This window comes from Mycetomoellerius zeteki, unplaced genomic scaffold (assembly GCF_001594055.1).
Source record: "Mycetomoellerius zeteki isolate Tzet28-1 unplaced genomic scaffold, Tzet1.0 scaffold318, whole genome shotgun sequence".
Taxonomy (NCBI): domain Eukaryota; kingdom Metazoa; phylum Arthropoda; class Insecta; order Hymenoptera; family Formicidae; genus Mycetomoellerius; species Mycetomoellerius zeteki.
In genome coordinates this window covers 190,313-205,064 of record NW_017257303.1, presented here as the reverse complement: position 1 = coordinate 205,064, position 14,752 = coordinate 190,313, and the positions used below count along the sequence as shown (strand labels likewise).

At 30.0% G+C, this 14,752-nt stretch overlaps 1 protein-coding gene across 3 annotated transcripts in view; it reads right to left on the bottom strand.

Moving 5' to 3' along the window:
- The window catches only part of Drat (Death resistor Adh domain containing target), a 21,103-nt gene that overhangs the window by 2,503 nt on the left and 3,848 nt on the right, over positions 1 to 14,752 (bottom strand). Inside the window, exons 1-4 of one of the 3 annotated variants that reach the window (XM_018451730.1) lie at positions 3,144 to 3,401; positions 994 to 1,534; positions 648 to 829; positions 1 to 238 (exon numbers count right to left, since the gene is read on the bottom strand). In XM_018451730.1, the coding sequence (XP_018307232.1) occupies positions 1 to 238; positions 648 to 829; positions 994 to 1,534; positions 3,144 to 3,202 (1,020 nt within the window). In that variant the 5' untranslated portion in view covers positions 3,203 to 3,401. Of the gene's footprint in view, positions 239 to 647; positions 830 to 993; positions 1,535 to 3,143; positions 3,402 to 14,752 lie in introns of those variants that run through there. The other 2 variants (XM_018451731.1, XM_018451732.1) reach the window with 2 other exon arrangements.

The following is a 14,752-nucleotide window of genomic DNA, read 5'->3' as shown; positions in this document are numbered from 1 at the left end:
CGCTCGTCGGCTAAACTTGGGCAGTAGTCGATCTGCGACCTCCTTGATCACGAACACTACACCGCCCTTACTTAGGCATTGCATGCTGCGATGGAGATTTCGTGAAGTCGTGCCGAAATCGATTACCACGTCTACTTGGCCACCACAGGCATCCATCGTGCGTTCGATCAATTGCTTCTCATAAAGATCTTCGTTCCACTGTACTACGTTCACCCTGTAACCAATATGCCGACTGTTGCTAAATAAATAAAAAAATAAGATGATAAACGTTTGAATTTTTAAGGCATCGTATACGAGCATTAAATTTGAACATGCATTTCATTGATATTTTTAGTTTTTTAATATTTTTCTTAAGAGGGAGAAAAAGAGAGCCAATAATTTGTATGTAAATATTTTAATTCAGTGTAGATGATGCTAGGATTTATTCGTACTTTTCGATAGCCTGTTCAAGTCCATTTATCTATCGAAAAAATCTTGTTTATTAATTAACTAATTAACAATTGCTAATTATTAAATAAATAATAATTATAAAGAAAGTAAAATATCGGGGCATCATAATTAATAATTACTAATTAACAATTATCTGATAACTATTCTAATCTATTATGAGAATCTAATATAATAATCAATCAACTGAATAAACTTACCGTTGAAATTCCTGAGCTATGAGAAGACCATCGTCCTTAAGAGTGGCTATTGTAGTAGTAACTCTATCCCTCATGTTACTGAAGTGATACGATGCGATTCTGAGAGCCCACAAAGCAAGACCGCCTGTGCCAACTACAAGAATCTTGCACACGCTGTTTTCACCCCTCTCTTTCAATAATGCCTGCAATATTTTACCACACATGAAGAAAGCTTTGAAGAGAAATCTCATCATTTGTTTCTGAAGTATCAGCTTTGTCAAATATAATTCATTATAAAACGTAAAATGTACTTATTAATTTAATTTAACAAAAGTAGGATACAATATGAAAGATTGCCTATCTATACCTGCACGTGTTCGTGCGCAGCGAAGACGGTGTTCATGGCGAGAAGCGCGCCGGCCGGCAGCATAGCCCCTACGCTAAGTGACATATTGTCCGGAAGCTTGATCAGGTACTTGAGGTCGTGCACCACCAGATATTCGACGTAACCATTGGGAATGCCATCATAGGGATAGAGAATAACGCGGTCGCCCACAGCAAGTTCGCGGTCTTCAGGTACCTCGGTGCCAAACGATTCGATCACGCCAGCCACTTCGTAGCCAGGGAATAGAGCAGCGTCGCGTACCCCGTGATGCGGTATAAACACCGGGTAATCGCTCTCTACGGAAATGTCGGCGGCCAGGCTACTGCCACTCGAGACCGAGGTCAAACTGGTCAGACTCGGTGATCGTCGAGGATGGTAACAAGCACCAGCGCACACCACCCGGATGCGGGCACCATGCGCCGGCACATCCGGCACGGGTACATCGAAGCTGAAGACACAATCCCGACCGGTCACGCTCGGGCTCTCGATCGAGAGTTGACGGCACAGTTTATTCATCTTCTCTCTGTAAGAACACAAAATCGGTAACATGAGGCTTTTGCAATTGGAAGATATTTCTCCTTAACTGGATCTTTTTGTATTATTTTTTGTTACTAGATGTTATGCAATATTATGTATAATGCAAAAGTGATAAGTCTCTATATGCATCTAATGCTGTATATAGATAATTGCTATAAATCACAGCAATTTTTTAAATAATATAATTGTTAAAAGGATCTTTCTTCTATTATGACCAAAGTTTTCAGAGTGAATGCAATGTTGCGTTGTAAGATGTAATATTATTTTGTATATAATACACAATGTAATTACATATACAATTACTATCTAATACATTTATTTTGTAGAAAATTATATTATAATTATATATTACTAATATAAAAAGAATTATAATATAAGTATCGTAGTTGGAAATAATAATTAGCGTTATCGATAAAATAATTCAAGAAAGCTATGTATTTATATTCCAAAAGAGAATAACAAACACATAGAATATGCATATATAAATAATTAAAAGTTTGGAGCAAACTTTTTATATATTTTAAATTTAGATTTTATTAATTTGTAAGCTTCATATTTAACACATAAACTTCAAAAATTTTATATAAGATGTTTTTATATAAGATTGCTTCACAGATAAATTATATGTAATTATTTATATTAATTATAATTTTCTATTGGAATGGTGTTAATAGATATATTAAATTTTCTTTATTACAAAAATTATAATTGCACATAATAAGTAAAAAACGTTTATTTCATGCATATAGTTTATTTCTATTGAAAATTTTATATATGAAAAATATTATATATGTAGATAACAGAAATCTATTATAGTCTCATTTAACTCTAATAGAGCTTAATAAGAAGGCTAGGAAATATGCGGAAGGCATTAATAATATGACATTTACCGGTTGAAATAATTTCTGTAGCAGCGAGATAAAGAGATCTGTTATAAGTGACTGTCATCAGTGGGAAGAAGGTATAATTAGTACTCAATTAATTAATAGTGATATATTTTTTCTTTTCCTGAAATCTCCTAAGAAACAGTGTAACGGTGATACTAAAATTGATAGAAGTGTGTCATTAATGTTAACATGCCTGGCACGAGGAAACCTGTCAGACTTGCGGATCAGCTGTTTGAATATTTTCTGATTGGATACTTGAAAACACGTTTTCACACGTGAAGTACTTGCAAAGATTGTATAACACTCAGGAAATGCGTGACATATAAGTATCTGCATTTTTGTTTAAATTTTAAATCAACTGAGAATTTAAATAAAATTGAAAGACACGCGCGTCATAAGTCAATAATATAAAAACGTTTTTCACGGTATAAAAAGTAATATAAAAATAATATAAAAAGTTTCTTTGACGTTAATAATGATATACTGTCTTGGCTAAACATGCAGTACGCTCAATAAATTTTACACTAAATTGCAAAAATATTGCAATACAAGCTAAATATGAGTTAATGTATTTTATTTTTATTGTGTTTTTTAATTCATAAATTATTTTACTTGAAAAATCAATGTGATGCATTACCCTAATTGTTTGTACAGTAAAGAATGTAGTTAATGAATTAAATCGCATATAAAAATCAAATAATTGCCTACCCATTATGGGAGATGGTTTTATGAACGATAGGTGCCATCGATTCCAATTCCACCGGCATAACCACCTTAATTTTGTTTTTCAAAATCACTCACAAAAAATCTGAGCACAAGAATCGAAAGCCAAAGATGTTGGCACGCTGTCGACTTACAATCGTTTTATGAAACACTGTTTCTAACGATTAAATTTGAATGGTTTTTACAAAAAAACTCGCAACGGGGAGTGAAGAAAGAACGAATTCTCGATACGTTCGTACGCTGCGCGAGAAGTACTAACCCGTTCTGTTGGAGCGCGTTCGCTTTTATACCCGTATGCAGGCCAACGCATTTGTGTTAGGATGGTAGGAAAAGTGAATGCGGGGAAAAGGGTAGAAGACACGCGCGGCCACTCGCCGACCACGTGCAACGTCTGTTTTTCTCGTCCACCGTACCTCTCAGTAAGCAAAGCACTACTGCGTTACTGGGGATCGCATGTGTGACGCATTTTGTATTTGTATCGATAATGATAAAATCATCAAATGTATGTGAGCTTTTATATTGAAAATGTCAGAATTGCTCCAACTTGTTCAATCAATTTAAAGTCAAATTTTCTCTTAGTAAATATTCGATTGACTGTTACGTTTTTTTACATCTCATTGGTTTAAACAACAGATTGGCAATTAAATGTGTTAAATTTACTAAAATTAAATAAAGAACAAAACTTTTTTATTAGAATACTTCTATTTCTATTAGCAATTGCTTCTAATTAAAAAAAATCTTTTTCAAAATTCAATTATTTAAAGGAATTCTTTTCTCAATTAAAAAGACTTAATTTTTTATAAAATAACTATATATAATAACTAAATTAGTATTTAGTTATTACATTTAAAACATTGATTTTTCAAGATATCCCGTAGAAAAAATTGAATTTATCATGGCTGCGTTCGTTATTTACTGCAAGTACAGAAAATCTGTAATATATGTAACGTGAATTATAGATTTTCAGTATTCGCAGTGAATAACGAAACTCAAAATAATATATGACTATAAAAGAAACACAAATAGCGGAATATCCGATAACTATAATTTACGAGATCATATTTTATTTTGTTGTTTTTTTATTTTCTAGAAATTATCTTTAAAGATTTTTTGTAAAGTTTGAAATTTGAATGTTCCATAAATAAATAATTTTGTTTGCAGACTTCATCAAATATTCATGTTCTGAGGAAGAGTGCGATCATGTGTACATCTGAAATACACTACCAACTAATAACTTATTAATAAATAATATTTTTCCCATTTATAAATTTATTAGCTGCCTGGTTTATTAGATGCCAGTTGCGTCATGTAAGCACATATTACTATTTGGCATATAATCGCGCAATTTTGCGACATATGCACATTTGCGATAAAATAATTTTTTGTAGTACACAGATAACAACTTACATCAAACGTTTTATCATTTTTATCAATATCCATAGTGTAAAATATTAACTATTTATAAAGTAGGTATAAAATAGAAATATTTCACAACTTCGTTCAACGATAAAGAATTGTCGATGAAAAAAGAATGAGATACTTTTAATTGCTTTTTATACCATCACTACTATTAGCACTTTTTAATTACCATTTGCCATGTCACGCTATGTGCTGTCATTTTTCAAATGTAATAAAGGAACATGATTATTAACTAAGCGTCTTATACGGAAGTAGCGATAATAAAATTATGTAGTTAGTCTATTACGATAACCTTAATTAAAATGCAATGGCCGGTACTGTATAGTCTGTTCTTATATTTAAGACCATCTTAAGTATAATCTTAAGATGTCAAACCAATCATAAAACTGTATTAGCAGTTTAAAACATTATTTAAAATTTATTTAAAACATTATTTAAGACATTATTTAAGACGGTCTTAAAATAAAAATAAACTATGAATATCGGCCAATGACTAATATTAAAATATTTTTTATAAAAATTCGTTCTTAAGTTCGAGTTTTATTTAAAATATTTAATATTAATCAGATATTATATAAAAATTAAAAATCTCTCGTTCTTTTTCATTTCTTTCTGTCTTTCTCTCTCTTAAAATAATATTAATTTAAATTTTAATAATAAAATAGGAAAGAATAAGAATTATTCTGTTAGAAAATTTATAAAAGTTATAGATAAAAGTTATATATCTAATTTCAATTTGACTTCAGCTATCTATATCATAATAATTAATCTTGTTACATTTTTTACGTCAGGACAGATTAATTATCCGTAGTCTGTCCAATTTTTAAATACTGTGTGTATTTATTTTAATCTTTATTTTGTGGCAAAATTAATTATATTTCGGAATCATTTATTTAATATCAAGAAATATAAAAATTCTTTATTATAACTTTATTAAAGCAAAATCTTTCTTTCTATCTAGTGTTTCATTTATTTTATAAGTTCAAAATATTAACTAAAAAGAAATCGAGCAAAAAATAAAACAACTATTTCTGATTGAATATTAAAATAATCGAAATGTTTCTTTCGCTGTTATAATAAATTATTATTAGTTTGATGGGTGTATCTATTCGGACATGATAATTTGTTCATTTATCTATGGCTTATCTATAATTTTTTTTATACCGCATAGCACAGATAACATTTATTTTCCTCGCTGTCAAAGATATTACCTGCAATCAGCAAAGTTTTATATCTATTGGATATTTAGAAGAAAGTGTGCTATTTTCAACATATCGCTCGTATTATTTACGCGAATGTTGATTTTCTTATCTAATTCGATTATGCCATAGAGTTCTTATCGTTTTATATATAATACAGTGTTATAGTTGATTTGCTTGAGTCCGGAAGTGCATGGTTCAATGTGTTATTCAAATAAACGTGAATTGAGGCTAGCACGTTCGTGATTGCGTCGCGGTTATGCGATAACTGAAATATGTTTTACAATGCTGAACAAACAAGGAACTTCGAGTATTATTTAATAAAAAAATACATCTGACTTATATGTAGTTAGAATTGTCGCTTAAAAATTTTATTCTTATTTCCTGAATTGAGGAAACTAACAAAAACGAGGTCATATGTTATAATAATAATTATAATCGAGATATGAATTTACATTGTGTTTAAGAAAACATTAATTGGCACATTTAAAAAATAAAATATACTATATTGCGTTGCTTATTGCATAAATCTCGTGAATTGATCGAATCGTTTAATTTACGGAGTAAAATACATAAGAATCATCATTCAGATGTTAAAAAATAGAAATCTTATAAATCAATGAATTTTTTGACTTTAACTGCACAGCCACACAAAATAAAAAAGTATTATGTCCGAGAGACTAGACCCATATATGTGGCTACGTTTACACCGTGCATTTAGGCTGCGGCCTATACAATAGATGTCCTTGTTTATCCTGTAGGTTAAATAAGCGCACGGTGTAAACGTAACCTGTATCTCTATGTATTTTGAGGCTCTGAAACAAAATATGACATCAGAATTGCGCCATCAGGTCAGGATTTTTTTCTAACCTGCTGAGCTCTCGGGGGGGAGCTCTTTTTAAGCTCCCCGAAAGCTCAGCAAAATTCCCTAACTGAGAACTTATTTAGTCGATTTTGTAAGCTCTTTAGAAGCTCAGCAATATAAACTTCCTGGGAGTTCATTTTGTTGAATTTTAAAAGCTCTCCGAGAGCTCAGCAAAATGAACTCCCTGGGAACTTAATCGAAGTTTTGTGCTGTGTGGGGTATTACTAATAAATTTTATTATTTTAACATATCACTTAAAATTGTACATAAACAATAAAAGAGACTTCATACATTTATTTTCATATGTTGTAAAAAAATTTATAACTACGTATTACGTTACGAATTTGCGTTATTACATATTTAAAGTGAAATTTTAAAAAATTGAAGGGGTGATGGATTTTTTTAAAACATCCTTTTATAGTGTAAAAATCCCTACTATATGAGTTCCTAAATAACACCTATTACTTATTAAAAAATAAAATGTCGAAATTTATTTAGTGCAATTATTATGTTATTGGTAAAGTACACATGTAAGTTTGTATCATCATCAGCCATTCAATACCTTGAAATTCAAGATATTCATACATTTCCGAATCTAGAAGTATTATATAAAAATATTAAAAATCAACTGAAGTAATTATTCGAGCTTTATTATATTTTGATTATCCTAGTTTAAACTTCATTTAGGTATGAGCGCAAATAAAAAAAAATATTTTAATTGCACGTGTCTATATATAAATAAAAATAGGCTTTAAATGTTTTAAATAGTGAATGACATTCTATGAAGGTACTTAAGCGTGATTATGCTTCGTAATGCAGAATTAATATTGCTGAAGGAAGACGAAATGACATTTCTCTTCTTATCTTATGAGTATACTAATTCTCGATCTCTCTTATATGATAATTCTATTTGCAATCTGACGTCAGTACTTCGAAGGCATATATGACAAGTCCCACAGACAATTTTTCCTCGATATATATATATATATATATATAAAATGAATCATGCGTAGGATTTTTTAATGACGTGCAGATGACGTTTTTGGTTTTTATATTTTCTTATGTTAAATGAAAAATATAATTTTTTTTATTTTACAATGGATCAAAGAATTTATAAGTGGAAATATTATTCATCATTTTTTCATAGAATCAACTTTTGTCGAGATAAAATGCAATTAATAATATCAAATGCAATTAAAAAGATGTATAAGTTCATTAACTGTCACGGTCATTGAAAGGTCTCGATAGCTCTCTCCGATAAATTTAAGTTCAATACGTCTAACAGAATGCACTCTGAATAGATAAAAATCGATAAATTTTTTCACTAAAACATTTTTTATCTATTTTTCTAGTTAATATATCTAAATAATATAGGAATTATCTGATGTATGAAATTAATTAAATTAGTACAGTAACGATTAAGTTAGTATAGTAATTGAGTTAGTTAAAATTATTTTATTTTTTTAGCGATTAGAGAAAATTTATCTCTTGTAGCTCGGATCTCTGTGTTTTAAATGCATGGAAGCTATTTCTGCATTAATTACAAGTGTTTACCAGTTTGATCTGTGGAATCATTTATACAATCCGTAATCACGTGATTTCTCTGTAAACAAGTGATGATAATGGAATAGATATGTACAAAACGGGCTTGGGCTCTGTTTCTCGCGATGATAATCATTTTGTTGACTTTTCTAAGCTCGCGTCATCTGATTTTCTCAAGATGATATCAAATGATTTATCACAAAAACATTATTATTGAAACTATTATGATTTAGATAAACGCACAAATATATTCATCATGCTCAAACTTGTAAGCTTATAATTTTTTAAATTAAGAAAAATTCACACAATCAAAATTCTTAGAATTTTTATGATGACTAATTAATTTTTTTCGGATTCCTTACATAGTAAGATTCAATGATATGTGTGCTTCAAATTCATTTATTTGTGACAAAACCATAAAAACATTTATGCTATACCTAATTTTAGTCAATGATTATTAGTTATTTATTTCACCTCACTCTAGTGTTACAAAAAATTTGAGCGATTTATATCTTAATCATAAAATTATAGGAATCATATTACGTATTACGTTATGCAAACTATTGCGATAATTATAGGAAAGGTGCAAGGTATCAAAATATTTGCTAATGCATGAATAATAATTGACTTAATCTAAACGAAAATATCATACAACCGTATCCTGCAGTCTATAAACATAAACTCGTTTCGATGTTATCAATAACGGGTTGTTTTAATATTTGTAATCGATTTATATTCATATGACATTAATAATCTGAGATTGAACTTTATTTCTTCTTGAAACTGATATATTGGTATTTGGGCTTTAACTAATATTTTGTTAAAATTATAAACCAAATCGTGAATACAAATTTACATTGAATTAAACGAAAACTATGATATTGTTATATTCTAATACAGCTATAGCTTTAGTAGCTAAGTACTCTTTACTTTTAATCAATTATGATTACTATTGTCTTTTAATTGATTTCGTGTATTTGATATCTTTGTCAACGAAAAACCGATATAAAAACTTGATAAAAAGATTACACATTAATATTGTTATATACGTAGCAGAAAGAATTCAATCTTTATGATCATTAAATGTTATTTTTGTTATAGTGGCCATTTAATTGATGAGAAATTATTATGATATTTACAAAAAACTCTTAAAATCGTTAACGATAAATGTTATGACGTAAATGCATTAATTATGGTAATAAAGAATAATTAATTACGTGTTAACTACTATGTGTAAAATATTCTAATATACATATATGACATGATATGGAATAATTTACATGTAGTAGTTAATATGTAATTATTCATTATTGTCATAATAATGTATTTACGGCACAATATTAACAATTTAAGGATTTTTTGCAAATATCATGATCATTTCTCGTCAATTAAACATAACAAAAACAACATCTAATGACAACATTTAATAACAGTAACGATTTAACTGTTTCTACTAAAAACGTTTGAATAATTGACAATTAAAACAGCGCTTGGGAATTTCCACAATAAAACGATATTGTTTTTCCAGTTACTTATTCACAAAAGTGTACATATCAGATCTTCTTGGAAATTGATATATTTTGTGACAGTGTAAACATTATAAGCTGCGCTTCTTCCTCATCACCTTTCGAACGCTTTCTATTAGCGATGAATAGGTAGAGATAGGTAGACATAGCCTTGGGAGTTCTTATATCACTTGACCTACTTTAATGAAAAATATTTAAAGTGATAAAGTAAGTCCTTTGATAAAGAATTTACGCGCTTAGGTAACCGTAGATTTTATCTGAATAATAGACTAAACTAAATTAATTTTTTTGCATAAATTGAAAACAGTCTATAATTATAATATACATGTGAACTATAAAATGCTGTAATGTTTGCGTTTGTAAGGATTACGCAAATATCATGGAAATCCGAAATGAAATTTCAAACGATGATGTGGGAAGTTCATATTTTTATATCATCTCTGTAGGAAATATATCCCTTTTTTATGGATTCCTATTATTTATAGATTCTTAATCATTTATAGATTTTTAATTATTTCTGTTTAAGAGATTCTTTTTGAAAATAAAATCATGTTACTATTTAACATTAAAATAATTTTAAATCAATATTTTATAAAATAAGCTTACAATTAGACAATTTTTTTAGAATGTTGCTATATATTAACAAATAACTGTACAGTATACATGCTATATATATTCTTCAAATAATTTTAATTAAAAAGATTCTCTAATTTTTATAATTTAATTAAATTAATCACACAATAAGAAAATAAGAAGGGATTGTGATATGATAGTGGCAGAATTGCAGTAAACAGAGAATGCACGCAGTTATACTACGCAGCGGCGTTGAATACAAAGAAGCTGTTTGCCACGAGGAGCGTGCGTGAAACACACGCTTGATTCGTTGGTGCTCTTTTCAAAAATAGATCTCTTTATTACGCCGAGCAATCATACAAAAATCAAGAATGTGATTCACATGATAGCCGAATGTAATCTCAACTTGAAAGGTACGCATTTGATTATTATAACACATTATTTATATTTGCTTTTGATTTATATACCATCTGTATTTAATTTATTACAAAATAGATAAGAATTTGCTTATGATATTATAAATGTATTTATTCTGTAATTAATTAAATATTCTAATGATAAAAATATTATATATCGCCACACACACACGGTGGATCAAACCTCATTATATAAATTTCTGCTTCTTATATAAAAAAAATTTAAAGATAATAAACTAAAAATTCTTTTTAAAACGTAGATATATTCATAAAAACTTGGATTTTTTGTATTTTTGTTCTTTTCACTCGATTGTGCAGAAACAGGTCGAGTCATCCACCGTAACGATGCCAGTCTTTGTCTGCTCGTTCGTAATGCATCGTAGTAGAGTCAGCTGACGTACAATGTCTTATGGTGAACGTTCAAGAGGCGAAAATGCTCATCGCGGTTAAAATTTCCTTTCCTGAAAACTTTTCCATTTAATAGTTGCATTATTTATTATTCGTTTTTCTCACGGTTTGTAAATTTTATTCTTTACTTTCCAGAGAGATAATTAAAGTTGCATAATTATCTTTCTAAAAAACTAAAGGTCATCTATACTTTATATCTGGTGATAGTAGCATAAATGAAAAAGATGTGTATCTATTATATATACATATATACATATATATATGTATATAACTATACTTGCACTTCAACCTGTAATATTATGCAATGTAATGAACAGGAGTACAGCAGACAAAATTGTTGTTTGAGCTCAATATTGCCATAATAATTCTCCTATATATATATGTGTATATATATATGTTTAAGATAAAATTTATGTGACTAATAAAGATGCACATTGAGCTTTATAATATGCATTACAAAATAATGAAGAAAGAGGAGAATTATTATGGCAATATTGAGCTCAAACAACAATTTTGTCCGCTGTACTCTTGTTTATTACATTGCATAATATTACAGATTGAAGTACAAGTGTAGTTTTGCTGACTTCGTATTTCTACACGTATAAAAACCGTCTCACGTTCTGTCGAGGACACATGACCCCTTTTTTTGCCGTATCCACGTCACATGGATATTCCAAAGTGATCCTTGGTTACGGGCATCCACTTTTAGAATTGATAAGCTTTTGCAACGATAAACACGAAGAGTCAATCAAAGGAGAAAAAAGTATATTTTTGACGTTGTCACACGTTTCTTGATAATTTTTAAAATCAACAAAGATTGCAATATCCAATGAACGTTGAAGACTGACTAACATCTCGAAAATTAACAATATAAATTATTTCAATGGAAAAATTAAATTCTATGATTTATTCTATGATCAGGTCAGCTGAAAGATATATATGTATATGTTAATACTATATGTATTATATATGTATATATAATACTGAATATTAATTCAATAATTTAATTTCAGGTAGTTTCAAGTTTTAACAAAAGTAAAATGTGATCATCTGAAACAGTTATATGTGTGACAGTATTTCTATATTAATATTAATATCTTTTAACGTTAGTCTGATTTTATAGTAACATTCTGACTTATACGCATCAATGATCTATCGTCTTAAATAACTTGAGACAAAGGCACATATTTAGAACCTGCATCTTTAAGAGACTCAGGAAGGTGAAAAATCAATAATCTGAACCTTTTAATTTAATTTTAGATTAAAGTTAATTTTTTATAAGAGTATAAGCTGTGAGTTCCGTATAATATTTTGTTTAGAAATAATATTATAACATTCGAATATTCAAGTATTCGAAGACAGGCCCACCCTTATCGAAGCAATCATAATTCTGTGGTCGTTTCGAATCGGATTAATGTTCACACAATTTATTTCTAGATTTTTATACATTTTTACTATTATACCCTATTATGTTTCGAATATCTCTGGGTTAAATCTGACAGACACGATATACGTCCTATGCACCGTCGCAGGTGTCGGGCAAACCGGAGGATGTGTGCGTCGGTACGGCTGTATCAGTGTACCACAAAGAGGGGGAAGTCGGTCGATGCCGCGGAACCGTGGCACGCCGGAATCACGTGCACATCAGCAGGCATCCGCGTGTTCAGCTGTGCCGATTCGCTTGGGGAACACCGCGCTCTCGGCGCTTCTCGAGTACAATAGCCGCGGTGTTCCAGGGCATTTTTAACCCTCTCGAGCTGCCAGACCATCCTCAATCAGAGAGCAAACGAAGAAAAGGATATGTATATCTGCATTACTCATCCAATTGACCAAATCTATATGACGAGTGTTTTTTCTTTCATTCAAAGTATATATGAACATATGTATAGCTTTAGGATCGGCTGTCGTATTGTCATCAGTTATTCCGAATTATTTGCGTCACTCAGCACCTTGCTCAACACTATCTACGATTTACAAATAAATAGTATACCGAACGGAAAAAAAATAAATTATTGCGTCCTGTTTTAAGACTTGTTAATGAATTTTTTCTATACTAATTTTCTACACTAATATTTTTAAGGTATGCTAAATTTATATATGTGTTAAAAAAGACATTTTTTACATAAAACAGTGACGTTTATTCTTAAACGATTAAATATGTTTGGCAAAGCAGACAGTAGAATATTAATAGGTAGACATCTCGTAGGTATATATATATATATATGTTTCGTTTTATTAGCTTAAATGATATATTAACCGTAAGAACGTTGACACGTGTAATAAAGTCGCACGAGTGACTCATTCACGAAAGGAAGCACTCATTTCTCACGTTTTGTTATTCTATGCATCGTTTCGCAATCTCTACGTATAAGGTGATTCTTATTCAAGACTCAAGACGATCATATAGCTCTAATGCTTAGTCACTTCGCCGTTAAAGTTTAAAGGTGCATGTTGTTTTCTTGACAAAACATGACTTGATAAATAATGCACATCTGTTTATTTCCGTTGTTTATTTATTTCATACGCCAGTCACCTTCGAATCGCAATTTCTTTTTGTGATGACGAGCGTATTGAGTATTAACAGCGTATTGAATGTTTGTTGAATTCAAAATATGAGATCATAAGCTTTTGTATTCTAAAAAATAAGCAGGAACGGATGATGATAATTGTACATGCATGTGCGATAAGGAGAGCATTGCACTTGTAAAATAATAGTAGCATTAAAGTAGCAAATTAATTATAAAGTTGCTGTTTATATTTTGCATTGTTTTATGATTTATATCACCGAATTTTATGGTGAATTTTTCTACTTTAATTCGTTGCGAGTACATTTCTATCATTCAATATTTTGCTTTGATAACAAATTGAGATATATTTCATAATAATTTTGTTTGTTCGTAAGTAATTGTAAAGATCTAATAATAAGAGCATTGGGAAAAGATAATTCTTACACTGAAAAAAAAAAGATTGGCTGCTGCAGTAAATTAGATGGTAAAATATGGCATAGCATTTTTAATTGGTTGCAGCAGTCAATTTTTGGTTGTGTTAGTCTATCGAAATCCTATACTGACATTGCAGATAGGCTAACGCAACCAAAAATTGGCTACTGCAGCCAATTAAAAATGCTATACCATATTTTACCATCTAATTTGCTGCAGCAACCAATCTTTTTTTCAGTGTATAAATTATCTTTTCACTTGCAGCTTTCTCGACAGCTTTTGCAAAGCAAAAGTCACATAATGAAGATCATGAATAATTCAATTCCGATAATAAAACACAGTTTATTTTCAGTTTAAATGTATCAATAAATAGAATAGTATATAACTTCATAGACACACACACTGCACCCGGACCGGCGACTTATTCTTATGCCTACTGCATATTGGACGAGATGGGCGATGAGCGACGAGCGATATCCAATGAAAGCTCTGCTTTTTCTCACGTGACGATATAAAGCAAAGCTCTCATTGGATATCACTAGTCGTTCACCGCTTATCACGTCCATAGAACTCGACAATCGGTCATTCGAACGAGGTCAGCTGTATTTGAAGGTGTTACGCTACAAGGCCAGCGGAACGATAAAATTGAAACGATGGAATAGCTTCTTTGATGTTGCATTCGATAATACAAATGACATCTATATATA